Raw genomic sequence first — 23286 nt, 5'->3', positions numbered from 1 at the left:
AGTTGAGAACAAACCTGATTTAATTAGATTTAAGGTCTTTTTCTTCTAAAGCTTTGTACATAATGTACTTTTTAACTGTCAAAGTGCTATTAAACTCTACACTGACTGAAATAAATGTGACCTTGTTGCAATAGAGAATTAGATATATTTACTCACCAAATAATTAAAAGATTTAAGATTAAACTTACTTTCTTGTTTTAGCACATTGATAAAGAAAGCCAAATACCCAAAGTCCCCGGAAGAAAAAAAAAAGTGGTTCCCTTTAAGTAAAGACATTTTGAAATGGATGTATCCACAAGATTTATTGGTCATATGCAAGAGGTAGAGATCTTGCAGTCAGTTAAATTTTTCCATAGATTCTTTGTACAACAGATCCATCAGTAGTGCAACTCGTGCAAGGATGAATGACATTGTCTTCAGAGTGCTGCAACATCTACAATTCAGCAAAAACATGACATTTCAGATATGCAACTATACATCGAGATATAGTAGAGAAGACCGAGCATGTGTCTCAAACTCACACATTTACAGCAGAAATGAGGTTCGGGAGCTCATTAGCCCAAGTAACACGTGTGACATTAAATTATTAAAAGCAAGAAATAGAAAAACAGAGCAAAAGCTTTTGATTGATGTGGCCTTTCTGTAAAGGTCATTCCAGTTTACAATGGCATTAAACACTCAGACTGCAACACCGGGAAGCAGCGGAAACATCAACCCTCTCAGACGCTGACCTGCTTCCATAAACTAAACTAAATCCAAAGGGTTCAGCAAACCATGCAACGTTTCTGATGAAGTCTTCAGGGTTGGGTTTACACCACTTTCTTACGCCCGTCGGTGAGCCAGAGCGTTCCTGCGTTCAAATCAGGGACTGTATTAAGTGGTAAACAGGCAGCGTCATGCCAAGACATGCTGGGTCACAAGGCTAAAGGTGGAGACAGGCGTGTGTTTAAAATGAATGAAAAAAGAGGGACAAGAAACGAAAAAAGAAAACTCGATTGCGAGTAACCCCTGAGCGCTGTCCTGTGTACAAAGTAGTGTGTGTGACTTCACAGAGCCACGCATGTCGATGGAAAGCACAGGCGATGATTTAGCCGACTGGAGGTTGTGGAAAGGAAACAGTCTGACCAAATATCGTCCAGTTTCGCCCCCTTTCTCAGTGCGATTCTCTCGTCCAGCAAGCTCCTTTGGCAATGAGTCCTCTTTGGACACGAACCCTGAAATATTAAATACGGCACAAGCACTGTCTTCCTCACAGTGTACCGGAAGAGGAAGGGAGGCTGGCTGGCTTATAACGCCACATCTGCCCTAAAGTGAGGGGCGGGTTTGTCACGCTATGTGTTGCCGGTGTGGCTGATGCTCTGCGGGTGGAGTTGCTGCCACATTTGCTGCTGCTGCACCGCCAGTTGCTGAGACTGATCTGATGATGACAGGATGTTGATCAGGGGTGACACGCAGTTGGCGGGAATGATCAGACCTGAGCAGGTACAAAAGAAACAGGTTGAAAAACTTGTTTTGCCTGTTTTTTGATAACCACAATGTACACTCTACTGTTCAAAAGTTTGGGATTGGTAAGATTTTATGTTTTTGAAAGAAGTCACCAAGGCTTTGCTCACCAAGGCTACATTTATTTGGTCAATAATACAATAAAAACAGTAATATTGTGAATTATATTCTGTTTTCTATCTGAATATATTATAAAGCTGAATTTTCAGCATCATTACTCCAGTCTTCAGTCACATGATCCTTCAGAAATCACTCTAATATGATGATTTGATGCTCAAGGAAAATGATTAATGTAGGAAAAAAGTTGTGCTGCTTTATATTTTTGTAAAAAGTCTAAGTCATCACTGTCACTTTTGATCAATTAAATGAATTCTTGCAGACTAAAAGTATTCATTTCTTTTTTAAAGTCTTAATTTTCAGTACCTCTGATGTTACACTGCTAACTCTCAGAGTTAGAATATGGAAGATTTACATTTAAAAACTCAGGTGACTTGCATTTGAGATGTATATCTGTGTCTGTTTGACAACTTACCCACAATTCTCTGCCCATCCTCTGTTCTCAAACGTACAATCTGCATCTTCACATTGGATCCGCTGACTGAGGCCAGCACTCCCTCCACTTTGGTCCACACGCTGAGCACGGAGCCACAGAGGACGTAGTATGTCCTGCACCGCAGCCCGATCTCACACTGTAGCCCCACTGACACCTTCTTACAGTTCCCTCGCCTGTCAAACAGAGTTACTTGTGACATTTCCAAACTTAGTCTGACTTGATGAGATTCACAAATCTCCACAAATCTTTTGGATTTTCATTTCTGAAGTGACTTAAAAGCAGCACCTACCAGTACGCGTGCGAGCAGACATCGGCCGAGCAGTTGTACTGATCAATCCAGTGCTGCTTGGCATCATCAGAGAGGACCTATTTTGGGATGAGAAGTATTAGAGACCGCACAAGTTTAAGAAATTACATGAAATAGCCTGCAGGGTACTGACAGGGTCTAAAATTAACATTCACTCACCAATCACCAAATGACAAACTTTTGATTTGGATGTTGGCTTATAATGGTTTAAACTAGGAAGCCTGAGCTTCATTTGGTGATAGCAATGCTGATGTAAAACCTATAAAGATCAAATTTAAGATGTGGATCATCTGCTGTAGAGGAGTTTTACAAGCAAGTGCATCTCAGCAGATATGCTTGGATTCTGGGATATTTTTGTGGGGTGGCATCTTTGCTACATTAGCCGCGTTTCCACTGTCGGGCCAGGGCTTTAAACGGGCCGTGCCGGGGTAATGGCCTCGGGCCAATAGCACCGGGCATGCGTTTCCACTGTCGGGCCAGAAGCTCCACAGCGCTTCACTAAAACACGCCCGTAACACGCCTCTCTGGGACAACGTCACACTAACCCATCCTTTCACCAACAAATGGAAGTTTTATCAGAAAACTAATCAGAAATCACTGGAAACAGCGTTGAAAACAAACACGATAAAAGCGGCCGTTTGCTAGCATTTTTTTGTTTGTTTGTTTAGCAGCTACTTGAATATTTAAAACCCAAGCATCGATTTTTTACCACAGGTTTACAATAAAAAGTGATACATTGATCATAATGAATTAATTTATGTAAAAATTGCACATTAGTCACTCAGAAATAAATTACCGTTAGGTCTATTTCACAAAAGAAAGAGGACACACTTACTTTTTCAGTCGCGTCTGTTTCTTTAGCCTATCTGGTAACTTAGTTACAGGACATATTTACATCACATTTAGAAAAAATGCTAATTTCTACAAATATACGGCATACGACCTGAGGAGCTTTAGCACTCTCTCGACTCCCATACAGATATTTCAGTCAGAGAAACAGAGGAAGCTCCCGAAAAAAAAAGTTACTTTATTTTTTGATAGTCCGGTTTAAAGAGACGAGACGTAGGCTACTGACAGATAAAATAAAAACATGACTGTGATAGCCTTTAATATTGGTCTGATTTCTTCAAGCGTTCGCTGTTGTTTTTTTTACTATGCGTATCTTCAAGCGTTTACTATGTTTACTATGGTAACGGCTAGCGCGCATAGTCTTTTGCATCACAAACAAAAGGCATTCAAACATGAACGCGATTTAAATTATTTTATTTTTAAGTCTTGAATGCTGACAGAATCATCCGGCGCTGGTAAACTCCTCCTCTGTTGGTAACCACTCCTCAAGCCCGAGCTGGCCCGCTTTGGCCCAAGGTATTCGACGGGCCAGAAATCCTGGCCGTTGGCCCCGAGTCAGCCCCGATCAAGCCCCGGAAGTGACAGTGGAAACGCGACTGGCCCTGGCACGCACTAGCACGGCCCGGCCCTGGCCCGACAGTGGAAACGCGGCTATTGAGGAGCTGTTTGATCTGAGACTGGCTAAAACAAGCTGCTTCTGGGTCACAAGGTTGCTTTCACACAGGTTCAATTGACGTCAGAGTTTGGTTCATTTGGATGATGTGAACGCTGTTTTCCAAAATTGGGTGCGCACCCACAAACCATACCAAAGTTATTATAAAAAGAGTGGTCTGGGGTATGGTTCATGTGAACAGTACAGTTCGCTGCTGATATGAACAATCATACTAAATTGTGGCAGTGAACCACTATTAATGACGAATGAGTCAATAAAACTGTGTTTGTGTCTGGCAATCAAACACCCTAAGTGTAGACTGATGATAAAAATATTGACTGAGCTAAAGCAAATTACTGATGCTGAACCAAAAACATTGAGAACGCAATAAAACTGCATCTTATAAACAGCAGTAATACCTTTTTACTTCTCTTCTTGAGGTCAGTGTAAGTCTCCAGCTTAACTTGTTTTCCGATATTTGGTCTGTACACCATAAAGAGTCTCTTTCTGGGATTGACTTCCTTTATAAGGATGGCAATTTTCTTGTTATTCCGCACCTTGAGATGAAACAGAAAATGGTTAGGTTAGTAGTTGAGTGAATTGGCAGAGGGGTGTATAAAGAAAAAGAAGGGGAAAATAAAAATAAAAAAGGCCTCACCTGGACGTAAAAACCATCATCCGGTCCGTTCTGGTCAGCCCAGACATGCGTGGCATCTTCCCATGCCATTCCTCGCTCCACACTCACCTGAAGACACAGGAACACATTAGCCAACAAAACAGACACACATGATATACACAAACACTACTAAAGGCATCATAAAGGTGCATTATTTCAGTTTCTCAGTATGGATATAAACATACTGTATAGAGCTCCACATGGCCTGAGGTGGAATATCCTGGTGTCAAGAATTTCTTTACATCAACTTTCTTTACTTTCTCATCTCCAGAGCCCAAATCTGCAAGGAAACAATATTCAAACTGAAAAAGGAAACAAAAACAGCTAATTTGATCAAAATTTGATCTAAAGTCTCAAATGTTGTTCACTTCATTTGAAGATCACAATGAAATACATTTTAGCTTTGAGATTTGTTTCCAGCTTCAACGCAGAAAAGAATAGCTGGGTTCTTCATTAGATCTTTGAGACTCAAGTCATGTTCTTCTTACCTAAAATTCCCATGTCATATCTTCCAGTCTTTTTGGCATTCTGAATGACAGCGCTCAAAGTGTCCGAGAAATACTGAAAGAGTGCATTTTGCTGCTGGACCTCCATACCAAGAATCCTATTCAGGAACTTCCCAATGTTGTTGTAGTCTATTAAAAGAAAAAGGTATGTGACATGAGAAAATGAAGACTTTTTTTTTACAGGGTCTTAAAACGTTCAACATTTCATGAGAAAATAAACACTGAGAATAAAATTGACTGAAAATCTCTCACCTTTGTCTAGGGAGAGAACACCAGATCTATCCTCCACATTTATCAGCCCCACTCCGATTAAACCATTGCGGATTTCTAAAAAAAGAAATTAAATAATTATATGCAAAGTAAGATTAAGTTAAATTTGATGGTTTCCCAGTGATTTTCCTATTGTCAAAAGACATTCAACTATACCTTTGAAGAAATCCCCATTGAAGTCACCGGGTGGAGACACTAAAGGAGAGTCCAGACTGACAATAGACTTCATGACTATTTCCAGAGCGTTTCTGCCATACTGTGGATGTACAAAAAGACATCAGCGAATAAGTCTAGCAACAACCCTATTTAAAAGCTGCAGTCCGTAGCTTTGTGTTCAAAATTTACAAAAATATATATAATGAGCGAGTACATCATGAATCCATTTTGCAAACCGTATTTTTGTCTTATCCTGATCCACTATAATAAGTGTTTATATTTAGACTATTTTAGACTGGTTCAGGTCGTACCACTGCTGAGTAGCCCAGTAACTACGTGGCTCGTCATAGACATAAACAGAGAGAAGTAGCTCAGGCTGCAATGTTCTTCCCCAAGATGCATGCAGTTCTGTTTATTAACCGCTAGATCTCCAAAAGTTATGGACTGCAGCTTTATTACCGACAGTGCGTGTAATCCAATCTTACTTTGTTGTCAAAGTTAAATCGGCTGAGGTCTCTCGTCTCTGTGGCCCTTCTGTCTCCGTGTGTTAAAGCCCCCTAATTGAGAAAGAAACAATTAGGCTTACAAAATTAAAACTGACATCCATTAGCATGCAGAATGTGCATGAGTGACTCACCAGGCTCTCCAGTCGTTTGGCAACAATAGAGGCGAATCGTTGCTCTCCAGCGAGTTCAGAGATGAGGAACACGTACTCAGGTGCTGTGACCTGGTTGGATCTGTGTGTTCGACCTGATTGCAATGAATCCAAACAGTCAGTGAACTGGAAACGCTAATACAAATGTGATATTTTATACATGTATGCCTTATTTGAATAGTTTGTTAAAACTGTAATCCAAATAGATTACATTTTATATGCAAATAACACTTAGTGTGATGCATATTTGTCAGTCATACATAAATGGAACAGGTAAATAAAATTAAAATTATTAAAAAAAAGGTAATAATAATAAACAGTGCCGTGATTTTTTTCCCCAACTACTTGCATCTAATTTTATTTTTATTTAAATCATTTTAAAACGTATTTATTCAATTTGCTTAGGATCAGCATAAATCTATTTATTGTGGAAACAATTCAATTGATTCAGTAAAAAAAAAGTATTAACATGGTTAAATTATGACTAGTTGGGTAACAAGCAATATTCATTTAGTTAAAATGAATGAGATTTGAATTGGATTTAATTATGATGAACATAAAAATCTGGTTATTGTGCATTAAAGGGATAGTTCACCCATTATTCTCCCTCATGTTTTTCCAAACCCGTAAGACATTCGTTCATCTTCAGAACACAAATTAGGGGTGCACGATATATCGAATCAATATCGTTATCGTGATATCACGTTGCTCGATATCATATCGAAAGTCTCGCGATATTTATGCGATATTTTGTTTATGATGCGTCCCGTCCGACATGCACCGTTGCATTTCCCCCGACTGATTTCCTGGTTCTACTTATCTACTTTTCCTGGTTCTATCAAGGAGAGGGTTAACTTTTCATGCTACAGATTTCCAACAGTGGTCAGAAAGAACAGGGGAGACACTTTGTTTCACTTCTCCCTTGCTCTACCACACAGTCCCCACAACACACACACTTGCCAGCTTGACGCACACCAGCGCGCAAGTATAAACATCAGGCCACTTCATGCGTTATCACAGATCGGATAGCTATCTAATTTATCAAAACGATTCCTTTTACACCTGTTCACATAAATGTGTTTTTTGCAAAACGGATATAAATTCGATCTTCAATTCCTGCGCTATATGCAGATTTAATGGAGTTCACGTCACCGAACACAGTTATGAGCTGCATTATATAGCCTATATCATCAGCTAAAATGTCAAAATCAAATACAATACCGCACTAATAGAGAACGGCAACAGCCCTGGTAAGATAATTTCACTTCTTTACTTTTAATGAAGATTCTTTACTTTTAATGTGTGTAAAGCGTCTGCAACTTACTTTCACTTTGATTTGCGATAGTTTGCGCGTTGGCTTGACCTGTAGATGCTCAGCTGCTCATGCGGTGATGCGTGTTGCAGACGTAGCGTCGTCATATCTGGCCATAACATGACATGTAGCCTATAGCACGTTCTCACTCGTTTATTTTTTTGTGTTTTTGGGAGGAGTACATTTTACATATGTAGTTTCAACAACCAGATGCATTTACACTTCGTCCAGTTTCGTCTGGAATGCGGCCCAGATCTCCTCCTGAAGTGGTTTCAGCGATCAGATTCAAATCCGTCTCGAATGCGTTTTCCCATAACTTTTGAAGTTTTACATATGTTTAAAAATATCGAAATTAATATCGATATCGCAATATCACTTTTTGTCAATATCGTGCACCCCTAACACAAATTAAGGTATTTTTAATGAAATCTGAGAGATTTCTGTTCCTCCATTGACAGCCTAAGCAACTACCACTTTCAAGGCCCAGTAAGGTAGGAAAGACATTTAAGTAATCCGTGCGACTCCAGTGGTTTAACCTCAATTCTATGAAGCGACACGAGTGCTTTGCGCAAAAAAAAAACAATTTAACACTTTATTTACGAATATTAATCTCCAACACACGTTCACGCAACAACTTCTGCACTCGCGTCAACAACACATACACATCGTGGTGCTCTCATGAACGCACGCTGGAGATTAATCTTTTGTAAATAAAGTGGTAAAATAATGTTTCTCACATCGCTTCATAAAACTGAAGTCACATGGATTACTTTTATGTTGTCTTTACTACCTATCTGGACCTTGAAAGTGGTAGTGTAGCTGTTAATGGAGGGATGGATTTCATTAAAAAGATCTTCATTTGTGTTCCGAAGATGAGTGAATGTCTTACGGGTTTGGAACAACATGAGGGAGAGTAATTAATGACAGATTTTTCATATTTGGGGGAACTAACCCTTTTTATTAGTACCATTACAGAAATCTTACCAGTGTCATATATGTATGCCTGACAAATGTGCATCACATTAAGTTTATTCATTTGTTAAAACTGTAATCCAAAATGAATGGAAATCTTGTATGAAATTCAAATGCATACATCTTTTTTTCCCCTCAAAGATTAAAAAGTAAAAAAATAAATAATATATACCCACCAAACTGCTGAATAGCTCTGTCAGCACTCCAGGGTAGCTCTAATGTCATGTGTACCCTCCTCCTCTGATTCTTCACTCTGCGGTCGGCTTGAAGAGAAATACCAGAGCTGGCAGCCTCTGAGATAATTGCGATGTTCTACCAAGGTGAACACAGAACCGTTTAGATGTTGTTCATAATAACAAAACATTACACAGATGTGGGTAAAACCAAAGCAGCATACCTTATCTCCATCCATGAACCTCTGCTTCTCCGTGAGGTTTAGGATTTCAACTGGGACGTCAAGTTCTGATCGAGACTCGTAGGAAATGCTGCCATCATCGTTGCTGACTACCCGACCTTTGCGGCCAGTCATCTGCATTGCATAAGATGAATACGTTTAAAAAGGGCATTGCTTTTAGGCTGTGAAACGATTAATCACATCCAAAATAAAAGTTTGTTTACATAATGTGTGTGTGTGTGTATGGTGTATAATTTTTTTTGTGTATATATAAACACACATGCATGTATACATTTAAGAAATATTTGCATGTATATATAATTTATGTTATAAAAAATAAAATTTTCTTAAATATATACATGCATGTGTGTGTATTTACATATACACAAAATTATACACCGTACACACACATATTATGTAAACACAAACTTTTATTTTGGATGCGATTAACTGTTTCACAGCCCTAATAGCTTTAATTAAACAGTGTGGCCGACACAAAAAGCCCTCTACAAACAGACCAACCTCTGCGACATTATCCGGGCCTCCCAGCTCATCGATGAGTTCGTCGAGCGTGTTGGGTGGTAGATCCTCTGCCAGCTGCTCCAGTCGATCCAGCAGGTCCCTCTTCATCCGCTGGGCGTCCTCAACAGCATCCTGACTGGTCACACAGCTGCTCTCCTCTGGCTCACTTTTGGCTTCAATACAATTGTGTGGTGTGATTATTAATATTCATTGGACAATGACGTTCTTAATTATACAGCTTTATCTAACAACTTTCAGCTGCAATGGTCTAAACTTTGTGAAAAGCTCACAGGTCACTTACCTACAGCAACCGTGTTGTTTGAAGGTTTGATGGTGGGGGTTGTGAAAGTGGGTCTGGTTGTTCCAAGCCCGGAGGCTAACAAGGCACTTTGAATAGAGTCTGGATCAATGCTTTTTTTCTTCTTCTTGTTTCTCTTTTCTTTACTCTTTTTAGAGTCTTTCCTGATGAGCCACGGATCTAAGTTTCAAATAATAGGCAGCATTTGAATATTTATAATTATTTTGGTATCCACACTGAACTGAACTGAGCTGAATAATGACTCTATAGCATTCTGCAGCGCTGCTCATAACTGAACTGAATTAATCATAATTGAATTCTGCAACATTAACACTATTTTCCTGTTTATTAATGTGAAGTAGGGATGGGACGATTACCGGTTTCACTATAAACCACGATTAAATGTACTGACGGTTAGTATTATCATTCAAATTTTAATTATCATTAAAACCGTGTTTGATTATCGCGATTTTAATAACACTGTAAATCCTGTCCAGCCAGCAACAGTCTGACGCAGCGCGCAATGTTGTTGTTTTTTATTCGAGAAGGAATGGCGGAAGGCAGTGACCGTGCTCGGGAGATTTTTCCCTTTTAAGAGGACTAAATATGAGGTGTGGTCATATTTTGGCATATTTATTTTTACAAAAGTCCTGAGTGAAATTTAAACGAGGATGGTCACTACAATAGGGGAGAAACACTTCAAATCTGCCGAGTCGTCTTGTGTGACCATCACCCACTGTTTATAGCGAACGCAAGGCAAGTTAACTGACTTCAATACCAAAACAACGTCTGGGAAATAATTGGGCACAAAATGTTGTTTTGAGTTGAAATATTTTATCTCAATCACTTGAAATAAATGTGAAGCTTCCGCGAAGAAAAGTTCGCAGCAAGTGGCTTTGAGCCAAAGACGAACGAATAAGTTCAAACAAGACTATCTACAAAATTTTATTACACCGATTTTTTTTATTACACAATTATGGGGACATATTGAAATGAGATTAATGTTTTAAATCTTACCCGTTTATAAATCCATTTTGTACAGCGTACAAAACAATCGTCCAAAAACGGAGACGCAAAACGGCAAGTTGTATTTGAATGAAACGAGAGAGCGCGTGCGTCCGTTGCGAAACATGGATGTGCGCCGTTATAATGCGTTGCTATTGACGACTGTCATTATAAGGAAGGAAATGCCACAGAATATAATCTTGCGGCAAGTTGTATTTGAATGAAACGAGAGAGCGCGTGCGTCCGTTGCGAAACATGGATGTGCGCCGTTATAATGCGTTGCTATTGACGACTGTCATTATAAGGAAGGAAATGCCACAGAATATAATCTTGCTTAAAGTGCATAGAGCTGCTGTTTTATTTGTTGTTTGTTGATTTTCAAATATTAAACTTTTAGTGTGAGCATCAGTTCTTTTGGAACACTTTCATCTCGTTTTAACAAAACCGTGATAATATTGATAATCACGGTAATTTTGGTCACTATAATCGTGATATGAAATTTTCATACCGTCCCATCCCTAATGTGAAGCTGCTTTTTTATCTGTATTGTGTAAAGCGCTATATAAATAAATGTGACTTGACAACATCAGAGTGTTTACAAATTCTCACCATCTTCCTCATCCTCACTGGAATCATCCTTAAAGGGGTTGAAGTCATCTTCATCCTCCTCCCCTGAGCTGACCGACTTGAAGCTGTCGTCGCTTTCTGCATCTTTGTCCGAATCGTCCGAGTTGCTCTCGTCTGAGCTGGAACCAGACAGACCACCAGATTTACGAGCCTTCTTTACTTGCTTCTTTGTTTCTGGTCCTGCAAAAAAAAAAAAAAAAAAACACACACACACTCCAATGGTCAGATCAAACACATTACTAACCTTCATTTTCAATTTGAGCAACCTAAAAGCCCAAGCGTGGTTTTGCTTCCTCTAACACTGAAATATGCTCAGTTTCAGGGTAGAAACCATTGCTAAATATAACAGGGCATCTCTACTGCGGTTTCCAAGTGTGTGTGAACTATTACCTTTCCGCTTTTTGCCTTTCTGCTCAGTGGTGGTTTCTGAAGGTGACGGTTTTTTCTTCACACTCAGGTCGATGCCTAAAAGACTGAAGAGTTTTTGTCTGTCTGGTGCAGGAAAATGCTTCTCCACCAGGGACTGCAGGACACCCCTTTAAAGGATCATGCATAGAAATATTTAGTTTTAACATTCAAAATCACTTTGTCCAGTTTTATCTGTTACAGAGGCAATTATAAAAGGAAATATTTCTTTTAAAAAAAAAAATCTCTTGAAAAATTATTACACTCACTTTGCAGTGGAGACAAAGTCATTGAGCTCGCCTCCTCCCTCCTCCAAGGCCTCAAGGGTTCGAGCTTCTCCAGTTGATTGAAGACCAATCACCACACACTACACAGAATGTTAGAGGTCAGCACAACCAAAAAACAAAAAAAAAATCACTGAAATACTTTCTCTCTGAAAGCTCTTTTGTAATACGAGGACACCTAATCTAACCTTTCCATTTTTAACGTCCTCTCGGGCCAGCTGCACCACTCTTCGAACCTTAGAAGCAATGCACAGGTACTTGAAGAACCTCTGATGAGCTGACCAGAACTGACCCCACATGGACTTTTTCATCCGTTGTTCTGCATCCATTAGGTTGGCGGCTTGCTGAAACTTCTCTCTTGCGCTGACCCACTGCACATTTGCAAAATAAAGAGTTTGATTATTTAAGGGTGTTTTCACACTTGGCAGGTTTGGTTCAATTAAAGGGATAGTTCACCCAAAAATGAAAATTCTGTCATCATTTACTCACCCTCAAGTTGTTTCAAACCTGTGAGAATTTCTTTTTTCTGCTGAACACAAAAGAAGATATTTTGAAAAATGTCTGTAACCAAACAGTTGATGGACCCCATTGACTTCCATAGTAGGAAAAAAAAATACTATGGAAGTCAATGGGGTCCATCAACTGTTTGGTTACAGACATTTTTCAAAATATCTTCTTTTGTGTTCAGCAGAAAAAATAAATTCTTACAGGTTTGAAACAACTTGAGGGTGAGTAAATGATAGAATTTCCATTTTTGGGTGAACTATCCCTTTAAAGTGAACTCTGGTGGGTTTGCTCTGTAAATGAAGTTCATCTGAATAAGTGTGAACACTGCAATCCGAACCACTGATCTATACAGAGAACTGGATTGCTTATGGCGTCATAAAAAGTGAGGCTATCGCGCCGCCATAGTGGTATTCCCTAGTAAGTGAATTAATAGGAAATTATAGGATTTTACTGAGAAAACATTGCCTAACGAGACACCGTTTTTATATCTGAAGTCTCCATGTACATTCTCACAACGCCCTAAGCATGTAAATGGTTATTAAAGTAGGGAATTTCCCCTCCCCAGCAGATGTTCACTCGGTAGGCTGACGAGACACTTCAGCTTATGTGTTACAAATGTCAAAGTGCACATTCTGAATACAGATCTATGCCTTGTAACCTGAAATCGCCTTGTACTGTTGTGTTTATGCATTTATATTGTGTTGTAGTATTGTTTCTATTCATACACAAGGCTAACTGCAAATGTTTCAATGATTTCGTTAACAGCATGCATTTCGACGCAGTTAATGATTTAAACGGTGGTTAAATTAATAATTCAACATCATATAGCCTACATAACACTTCACTCACGGAAACTGTAAGTCTAGTAAAACGCCACAGAATTTGAGCTGTCTTTAAAAGTCTAAAATAGATGTTGCTCCATCAGGAAATAAAATACATAAACTGTAAAAAACATAAACTGCGGCATCATTACTTATTCAGACAAATAACGCTGACTGCTTTATTTCCAAGATGATGCATGGCAAAGTTTGAAGTTTAATACAATAGTGTAACAGGCTTGTATTAATATTTGTTGTATTGGCTATTCGAATCAATTTTCTGCAGCTAAACAGATATATGTTCATGTTTAATATATCCTCCATATTTACATACATAAAGAGGAATATATTTTTGCATTAGGTCGATTACCAGTGTCGGAAGTGTGCAGTAGACCTCTACCCCACATTAACAGATTTCAATATGACTTATCCTCTCCGAAAAGATCATAAACATTACAGATAACATCTGAAGTAGGGCTGTTTTCGACTAAGGATTTTCATAGTCGAATCTGATTCGTTAGATTTTGCCGTAGTCGACTGATAGTCGAACCTTTTTTTTTTTCTTTTTTTTAGATAGCAGCTAGATTTTTTCCATTTCAAACAAAAGAGCTAAAAAACACATCACACATATATCATAACATTTCATAAACATGAGGGGCAATATGAGAGAGAAATTTGGTGATGGTTGTTTAGGTACATTAAACCACGTAAAGCTTTTTCACGCCCATGAGAACCGCGTGGAGTCAACTCACAGCCGCTCCGCTGCCCTGCTGAAAATGTGAAGCAGAAACGCTTAATATCAGATAACGTCCATAATAATTGGACTCTGGGTTCGATTTTTTTTACCATTTTAAGTGGTTATGAGGAGCAACATGAGAGGGGAATTTGGTAATCATTGTTTAGGTACATTAAACCACGTAAAGCTTTTTAACGCACATGAGAACCGTGTGGAGTCAACCCACAGCCGCTCCGCAGCCCTGCTGAAAACGTGAAGCAGGTTTTTGAATACATTTTTATTTATTTACATTAGTAAGCTACAGGACATCGTCTTTCAAAACATGACCTGCGCGAAAGCAAAAAAATAAAATAAAAATGGTACCCAGCCCTTCTGAAAATGCGAATGCGTCTCTGTCCCCAGCACATTTCAAACCAAACTGACGCCCATGTATTCGACTATGAGGTTCATAGTCGAATCAGACCTCTCCGAATCGAATCCTCGACTATTAGAAGTCAGCCCTAATCTGAAGTAACAATTAATTTACATATATGAAGAGTTCAGATGCAAAAGCCTCTAAGTGCCATCTGAAATTTTCTTCTAGAATGATCATTTTTATCAAGCTTGTATATTTAAGTTCAGTAATTTCACTTAAATGACAATGAAAATTACCTATGAATTGTCATTTAAGTGAAATTACTGAACTTAAATATACGAGCTTGATAAAAATTATCATTCTAGAAGAAAATTTCAGATGGCACTTAGAGGCTTTTGCATCTGAACTCTTCATATATATATCATATAAATAATCCTGTGAGATGGAGACGCTGCAAATCGGGTGATTTTAGGTCAATGTTTTGGTAATAAATCAATGATGCCCTCTGTCAGTAGGGAATAGTAAGATGGCCGCTCAAACACTTGCAGAGGATTCACTGCCTGATGGCAGTTTAGAACGTAATAAGCAATCCAGTCATTATACAGATCACTGATCCGAACCCTGGTGTGCACCAAACAAGCGGACTGAGACCCCTGAAAAGGTTTTACCCACCAAGCGGACTGATTTGTTGTACATCTTGATGTAGCTCTGCGTCAAAGGAACTTCTTCAATTTTAAACGTCACGCCTGTGAAGCTCAGCTGTCGAGCGATGTACATTCCTCTCAGCTTCATATCCATGGCAACAATCTCCATGGCACCGACACCTCTAAAATAAACCAACCAAAATAGGGTTGCATTCAATATTGAGAGAATGCAGGCGGGTACCAGAAAGCAAGGTCATGAAGACAAACTCTTTTCTGACAAACTCACCTTCTCTCAACAGCTTGGATAAAATTAGTAAATTCCTTAAATGGAGTTCCTTCTCCCCAGATCCCAAGCCGATTCATGTAGGCCATATTGCGGGGCTCGGATGCTCCTACACAAAATCACACAAAAGATATATAGATTGTAAGCAGTGCATTTATTTCTGGTTTGCTGTGATCCTACAAAAAAAAATTAAAAACAGTCACATACCTGTAGCACTTGCGTACACAACCCGGGCTTTTGGCAGCTTGTTCTGTAGCTCTAAAACCGCCAACCCGGTCTTTGTGGGCTTGGATGACCCAATAGGGCAAACATTTTTGGCTTTGTGACACTCATCAAAGACGATCTGAGATGCTTAGTCAAGGGAATCAATCACCATAGTTACCAGAGAGCCAAATACAAATCACACCATGTGAAGTGCTTCACTGCAGTTCAGTCAACATGCAATGAAACTCGCTTTTTATGATCTAGAGCATAAAATGTTTTTCTAGGGTTGTCAGATTATGGCATTAAAGAATTACTACAAATTCTACGCTTCCTTGTGACGTGAAAGGATACAACACCATCAAAGTCATCTCCACACCAGTGCAGTAACTGTTTGAATCTCGTCTTGTACTTTCCTCCAGACTGGCTCTCTCCAATCAGGGAAGAGTATGTGGCAAAGATCACACCTTTTTTCACACTCCCATTGTGTTTCGATGAGATCTTTCCATATTTGAACTGAAAGAGAGACGTGGGGAAATACTGTACAACTGGAAATACACAAAACATCTCATTTGTTGGCTAAGAAGCACTTAATGTACCTTGTTTAGCGAATGGACTTGAATGTTCTTTGCTCCGATGTCTCTCAAGTCCCTCTCTGCATCATATTTCAAGTCATTTGAGACACTAAACCTGCACAGACCAGTGGTAAAAAAAACGGCATGAATAATGGTACAATTACACACCACAAAAAGCAGCTTGAAGGGGGAAGAAAACAAGTGATTACCAGAGGGACCTTTTCCTGCCAAGAAGATAATTTTCATATATGATTCCAGCAATGGTTCTACCCTTTCCAACACCGGCTCCATCTCCAATCAAGTAGGCTGCTCTGTCTCCATTTGGTAGGAATGTCTCATGTTGCTATACGAAAAGACACGATTTAGAGACATATCTGAATTACTGCAGTAAACTATTTGAGAGAGTTTGACATTGTGATTTGACCTGGATAAATGAACTAATCTGCTTCCTAAAAGCTACTACATTTTAAAGGTTAAAATATGTAAAAAGACCCAAACCTGAGCAGCATATGTGATGGCCTCTAGCTGGAGGGCAGATAACCAGCCTCTATCGATGGTCTCCTCTGTAATGGAAAGTCTGTACCACACATCTGGCGGGTTGACACTGGACAGAGAGCTGGTCTCCACCACAGGATCAGGGTGCCGCAGTCCAATTCTCACTGAGAGAGGAGATGCGAGACTAACTTTACAAACTTGCCATAAACACAGTGGAAAAACAATGGATCTGTTGGCACTAATAATAATAATCCAACATTAGGTACTTTCCGACCAGAGGAACCTTTTCACAGTTCCTTGAAATATTGGCTAAAGTACCCGTATGTTCCTGCGGTGCGAACACGCCGACTAGGAACGACTTTAGTTTTAGGAACTCCATTTGGAGGAACTAATTTAGCTCCTACTTCAGAGTAGGGTCTAAACCAGCACTATAGGAACTACCCGTGACGTTAGTGTACGCTGATGACCGAACGCACGCAAAACACCAGCACCCGCCATTTTTAAAACAGCTATATGTAAACACACAGATTATAGCCTATATATTTACTCCAGAAACTAGATACAAAAACATGGAAAACAGTGATAGATGGGTCTCTAAACCTTTATGCTGAAGAGAAAATCCAACGCAACTTTGAGGGGACCAAGTCAAACATGATTATGTATTTCTGCTCAGCTAGCAACACTGGACATCAACCACACGACATAGGCTAATAACTTTATTTTTCATATACTGTGTACTTTCTATAACAATTCTATCTAATAACATGTTAAACAGTACTGTTAGACAGATCGCTAACTAATGAACACCGAGAATGCGAGCATTGTTTGCTCTGGCGTTCTCAGCGCCGTCAAAATAAAGGTCCGTCGCTCCATCAAAATAATCTTACCCCTCCTACCAGTTCCTATGGCCACTTGGCCAGTGCGAACGCAAACAGCAAAACCGAGTTTGGGGGAGAGTAGTTCATAGAACTGTTTAGAAGTGGACAGTTCCTGTAACTACTTGGTCGGAAAGCGGCTACTCTTAAAAGGGAAAGAGTGCATTTAAGGACTGAATTAATGCTAAGAAATAACTGGCTATTTACAATCTATACATTAAGCACCCTGATCACAATTATACACACGTTTCATTGGCATGTATTCGGCGTATGTCTCCGCATGACCCAGCTCCTCCTCTTCCTCTTCTTCCGGTTCATCTTCCTCCTTCATTCCTGGTAATTTCTACATTCAAGAAAAAAAATTTTTTTTTTTTTAATCCAAAAACATTAACCTTACAGATAAAGTCATCAGTGCATGGCTCATCACATGTAAACAAATACATTCTAACACTTACATTGACAGGTGAGAAGCTCCGCATTTTCATGTCATCATTGACCCAGATTCTTGCTACATCTTTGCTGGACACTTCTTTTTTCAAGCCATTGTTTAATTCCGCTGAAGAAAAGATAGACACAAATTTGAGACACAAATATTCGCACAGCCACAGCAGTTTGTCAGAACTGATACGGCCCCACCACAACATGAAAGCACCTGTGAAAACAGAATCAGTGCACTGCAGTTAAAACCCTACCCATACCTGATCTGTTCATCATCTTTGTGGAGACCAGAATAATTTCTGAAAGGAAGAGCATTGCCATTAAGAAAAACACAGCATGATTGCATCCACACGGTCTCTCTAGATGAGCTTAGGTCAATGCTCAAAACTCTCAAGTGCGCCATAAATGTTTTGGATTAAAAAACGCATTAACAATTAGTTGTCCGATTTGAAGCACTAAGAAGAGCCGTAACAACCATCTTTAGCAGCAACGTGTACGTGGCCTAGATTTAAAACGTTTTCTTAAAACAAAATGGACCTTAAAAACATGTCTCCTATTTCCTAAGAGCATCTAAACAGATTTAACGCCTTCAAAAGTGATTCGAGCTCATGTTGAATTCTTGTTTTGACAGCTGGAGGCAGCACTTGAAAACTGGCATTCAGCGTTAGATCTGGAAAGTGCCACAAAGCCGACAGCTGCAACGACAGACCCTTACAAGCACAAAAAAACATCTATGATCGCTCGAGGTCCAGCATGTCTGCCAGCACTCACTTGTGCCTGTGGCTGTTGCCGTAGCAACGGGCTGCGCTATGTCAGGTGGGGGCTTCAACTTCATAAGCTCTCCAAGGCTGCTTGTCTTCAGGCTGCTGGTTCTCAGGAGGTCCTTCAACCTGATCTGGTCATTATTCTGTGCGCCCACAGTTGAAGATGATAAAGACCTCTGTTGTGCTGTCGTATTTGTGTGTACCACCTTGGTTACTGTAATGGTCTGCCTGGAGCCGGTCCCGGCTGATGGTTTGGTGACTACAATGGTACCCAGCGATGGCAACTGATTCAGTTGATTTAAAACGAAGGTAGTAGTTGAGGGCTGGGGCTTCTCCTGCAAAGACACAGAATATGATCAATGCAGCTTACAATCAAATATTAAAACATGTAACACACCCAGAAGCCTCAGACAGACCGCCCACAGTTTGCATTATATTTCACAGAAAAACTGCAAGAAATTGCTAGCTCCAATCTGATTGGGTAGCTTGATGCAGAAATGCTTCCAGAAATGCACTTAAGTGCAAGTTAATGATCAGAACTTGACTTAGAGAGTTATAATCTGTATATCGGGAATCATTTAATACAGATACACCTGCTCCTAAACGGCACCTAAGAACAAAACCTCTGGTTGGTTGCCTATTAACATATCTGTCTTTTTGCCTAAGTGGGCAGTTCTTGGACAGAATAAGCTGGACCAGACTTTACGACGTTAGTCAAAAGTCTATAAATAATGACGCTATGTGCAACACTTACCCTGATTGTGACTGTAGGAGTAGGTGGAACTGCAGGTTCAATCCTGACAGTTCCAGAAGTTTCATTACTAAGACCGATGTCTAGTGCATTTAATGAGACTGACTGAAAAGGAAAGGGAAAGAACAACTCACGTCAATCATCAAATGTGCTACTGTGAGAAAGATTGCTTTTAGATTCAACTCTGTTTTGAGTAGGGCTGGGTTAACAATATCAATTACTCTTTTAATCAGTCCTCATTTTGATAAATTCAAAGATCAGACTTTGTCTACGCTGTTTTCAGTTGATGCGTGAACAAAACTTCACTAAACATTATTTGTAGCATGAATTTGTTGTGTTGTCTCTTGTAATAATCCAATAATCTAAAAAACAATAGTCGCAGTCAACATGGTGCTTTATTTTAACTATAAATATCACTTTAAAAAATATCACTTTAATGTTGAGTGACAGAACGCTGTTGCCGCCTCAGTTCAAGCGGCATGTGAACTGATCATCTCTTCCTTTACTAATAGTTATAGCACAAAATAAACATGAATGAACATCAGAAAATATGTTGAGAGAAACCATACAACTTATTGAAAATGTATCATATAATCACTTAATCAGTGTTTCAAGAGCCTAATGGTTAGAGAGTCAGACTGCTAACCCGAAGGTCACAGCCTTATGTTTGTATTTGTATATGTTTGTATACAATGTTTTTTATTCGAGTGTTGAATATCCAGAAATAAACAGCAAATCAATTTAATAAGTTAGACTCTGTTGTTAATTTTAGCATTCAATATAGTAATGTACCAATTCTCTTGATAGCTCACAGCTTTTTTCCTGTACTGTACCATAGCCAAATAAATCGTTATCATAATCAAGGCTCGACATTAAGCCTTGTCATGTGCTTATCCTTTGAACAAGTAGATCATCATTCACTCGACCAAGTAAAAAAAGTCGCTTGTCCGGGGAAAAAAAACAGGATTTTTTAACGGTGTAAATAATTTATTCTGAAGCAATATTCTTATCAGCTTTGACATATTTAAATTTATAAAGGGCATTTTCCCCTTATCTTATTAAATGCATGCTTTATCTTTCATTTTAAATTCTTAAATTTGATCAAATTAAATTAGAATAATATAATATAATATAAGGCTGTTACCAATCAAATGAAATAATTTACACTGAAAAGTTAAAACTGCATTAAATAATATTATGAGATTGTCTTTAATATTTGTTGAATATACAAATAAGAAATGTTGGAAAGAATGATACATTTAAACATGAAACTGTGTCACTGAGTCATTCGTTCAAAAGGCCAATTTCTTCAAGAATGAGGCAGTTGTTTATGAATGAGTCATTGAATCTTTGACTCAACCGATTCGTTTTAAACACCAAATCATTCATTAATGAGACATGCCTGGGTGATGCTGTGCTATATTTCTGCTGTGATCTTTATTTGGATATTTTCGCTGCTAAACAGTCCATATTGCATCTAAAATGTAAGTGACATTAATATTATCTACTCGTTTATTGACCTGTTGTATGAAATCAGTGTCACTATCAATCGTGATGGTATTCAGTAAGACAGCACTCTTGGTCGTGTGATGCTTAACTGTGACATATGTTATAAATATAAAAACTAGATGTAATAAATCTGAATCATCTGAGCTTTTTGGTGATTCCTTTGTTATTGACGTTTTAATCACGCTACTTGTCTGGTCGGGCAAGTAAATTTCTCTTTCACTTGCCCCTTCAAAAAAATCCACTTGTCCAGGAGAAGCCTAAATGTCAAGCCCTCATAATCAAAACGATTTGTAAAATCTGTCTTAATACAGAGCCCTACTTTTGAGTTAAGAAAAAAAAATAACTACACCTAGACTGCATGAAAATATATTGCATATCATGTTGCATGTATGCGTTTTAAATTACCTGTTGTGAGGCAGGGAGTGGAAATGTGTCCTGAGGATCAACATCAAACAGATCATTAGGGCAGATTCCACTTTCACTTAGAGCAGCAAGAAGCAAATCTTGTCCAGGATCCATTGTCTAAAAGAGAGAAAGAAAGAGAAAACATTATATTAAAAATTACAAAGAGAATCTGCTTTGCAAAACATCCTACTTAATCTAACATCAAACATAAATCGATGTCCCCTTAAACTACACAGATATTTAATAAAGACAATGACATAGACCCAACGTAAAGATCACATCTTTCCCTTTACATTACCAAGATAAATAAAGAATATATTTGGATTGTTTTCGACTGAAAACCACATATTACATAAATCTAAACACCACAAATTAGTCAAGAAATGCATTCATAAGGGAAAACATACTAAACTAATGCTGCTAACGGCTCACCACAACATCCAGCTTCACACGTGTTTGCCTAAACTGATCCAACTAACGTTAGACTTCCTGGTCTGACGTTGCTGCTGGATGTTAATGTCAACCAGCTTACACATTCAGAAACCAGACTAGAAACAAAAGAAAACTCTAACGATCTCTGAAATGTTCCAAACATTGAAATTACACAATAACAATAACCTGTCCTGGAATTTAACGTTTGTAATACACAAGATTAGACAACCGGTGCACTAAACGTGTTGTTCTTTGGTCCTAAATATTCAGCGGAGAAGTGTAAATGCTTCCGCCACAAAAAAATGGCGGGTTAAATACAAACTAAATACGATTAAAACGGCAAAAAAGTATCATTCGTCAAAAATATAATGCTGCATGTGGTGTAACAGCTCCTCAAGACTTGCTTAGGGTACCGTGGTTGCTAGCTAATTTCCTCTCACGAACCGTTTAATCAACTTTAAATAGCAGAAAATGAGCTAAAACGCTCTTTAAATAGGCTATAACCAGGTTTCACCAAATCCAAAAGAACCTGACAAGCAGAATACGTGACAAAAAATGACATTTGAACGAATAATTCCTGTCAGTGACTTTGTCAAACGTGCGCTAACGGCTCGCCTCAGGTTAGCAGCCTAGCGCGTGAACCAGTCGCGAGACTCCCTCAGCTTTCACGCGAAACACAATAAAACTCCATATTCCTTAGCACAGCGGCCCTAAACCGACCGAAAATGTGATTATAAGGGAAAACAGAGGAAACCCGCTGTCTGACAGCTTATGTCCAAAAAGTCAAACACGTACTCCACTCGGTTTCTATGGATCCCAAACGTCGCGGCGGTGTGAAGGATGTCGCCGCTGCTTGCGCTGCTTGTTTTCTAACCGTCGGGCGCCATCTTTACCCGAGGCGCGTGCTGGTCACGTGACGCTGCAGCCCACAAAACAGACGATTTTGTGTCCAGAAATGTTCCCCACGCGCCGCGTATAACGCGTTTCCGTACATCGATCGAGAGCCGACCTAAGACCATCTTTCATAAAGCCCCGGAGCCCGTCCATATGAATCGAGATTTTCAATTATATTTTTAAATCAAAAGTAGTCGGAGAAAGGAGAGCGCCGAAGCCATGTCACGTGACCACCCCCTTACTCATATTCAGGAAGTGACGCTGTGAAAAATAATTTCCTCCAATGACACGTCAAAATGACATTGCTGAAGCCATACTGGTAAGGTCAAAGGCAGAGCCTGACCTACGCTGTTTGACAAAGATTGAAAACACCCAATATATCTGATGAAAAGTGTTTTAAGTATATGAATTATTTCAATCAAATAAATCCACAAAATTAGAACATCTTTAAATAAATCTTTGTATGTTGTATTCTGCAATATTGTCCTTAAAGCACCCCAAACTCGCAAAAACAATAAAAAGTCAATTATTTAAATAATCTTTATACACTATTAAATATGTATGCGTTATATGGATATAATACACTTTATTAGATAACATCTCTATTAGATAGATAGATAGATAGATAGATAGATAGTATATTATATATTGGTATGAT

General features: G+C 39.0%; 1 protein-coding gene across 2 annotated transcripts; it reads right to left on the bottom strand.

Annotated features, from left to right (window-relative positions):
* Positions 1-283: 283 nt before the first annotated feature.
* On the bottom strand, positions 284-22893 carry sbno1 (strawberry notch homolog 1). 2 transcript variants are annotated; one of them, XM_081354877.1, is made up of 33 exons: positions 22530-22893; positions 21303-21419; positions 19392-19493; positions 18645-18972; positions 18134-18172; positions 17891-17991; positions 17682-17778; positions 16564-16724; positions 16275-16408; positions 16090-16180; positions 15845-16006; positions 15497-15632; positions 15293-15398; positions 15035-15188; positions 12135-12317; positions 11932-12029; positions 11648-11793; positions 11240-11437; positions 9629-9805; positions 9328-9500; positions 8809-8940; positions 8588-8723; positions 6110-6222; positions 5958-6029; positions 5473-5572; positions 5299-5373; positions 5029-5175; positions 4726-4820; positions 4523-4609; positions 4284-4421; positions 2346-2422; positions 2036-2229; positions 284-1474 (listed from the first exon to the last, which is right to left on the bottom strand). In XM_081354877.1, exons 2-33 carry the CDS (start codon positions 21414-21416, stop codon positions 1332-1334), a joined length of 4209 nt encoding a protein of 1402 aa, XP_081211003.1. In that variant the 5' UTR covers positions 21417-21419; positions 22530-22893; the 3' UTR covers positions 284-1331. The 2 variants fall into 2 exon arrangements, with proteins under 2 accessions (XP_081211003.1, XP_081211004.1); XM_081354878.1 differs by lacking the exon at positions 18134-18172 and having other exon boundaries at positions 22530-22885.
* Positions 22894-23286: the final 393 nt, after the last annotated feature.

The sequence above is a fragment of the Scardinius erythrophthalmus genome (assembly GCF_964197995.2).
Source record: "Scardinius erythrophthalmus genome assembly, chromosome: 23".
Taxonomy (NCBI): Eukaryota; Metazoa; Chordata; class Actinopteri; order Cypriniformes; family Leuciscidae; genus Scardinius; species Scardinius erythrophthalmus.
The sequence above is the reverse complement of the archived record's forward strand: the minus strand, read 5'-3'. Positions and strand labels throughout refer to the sequence as shown.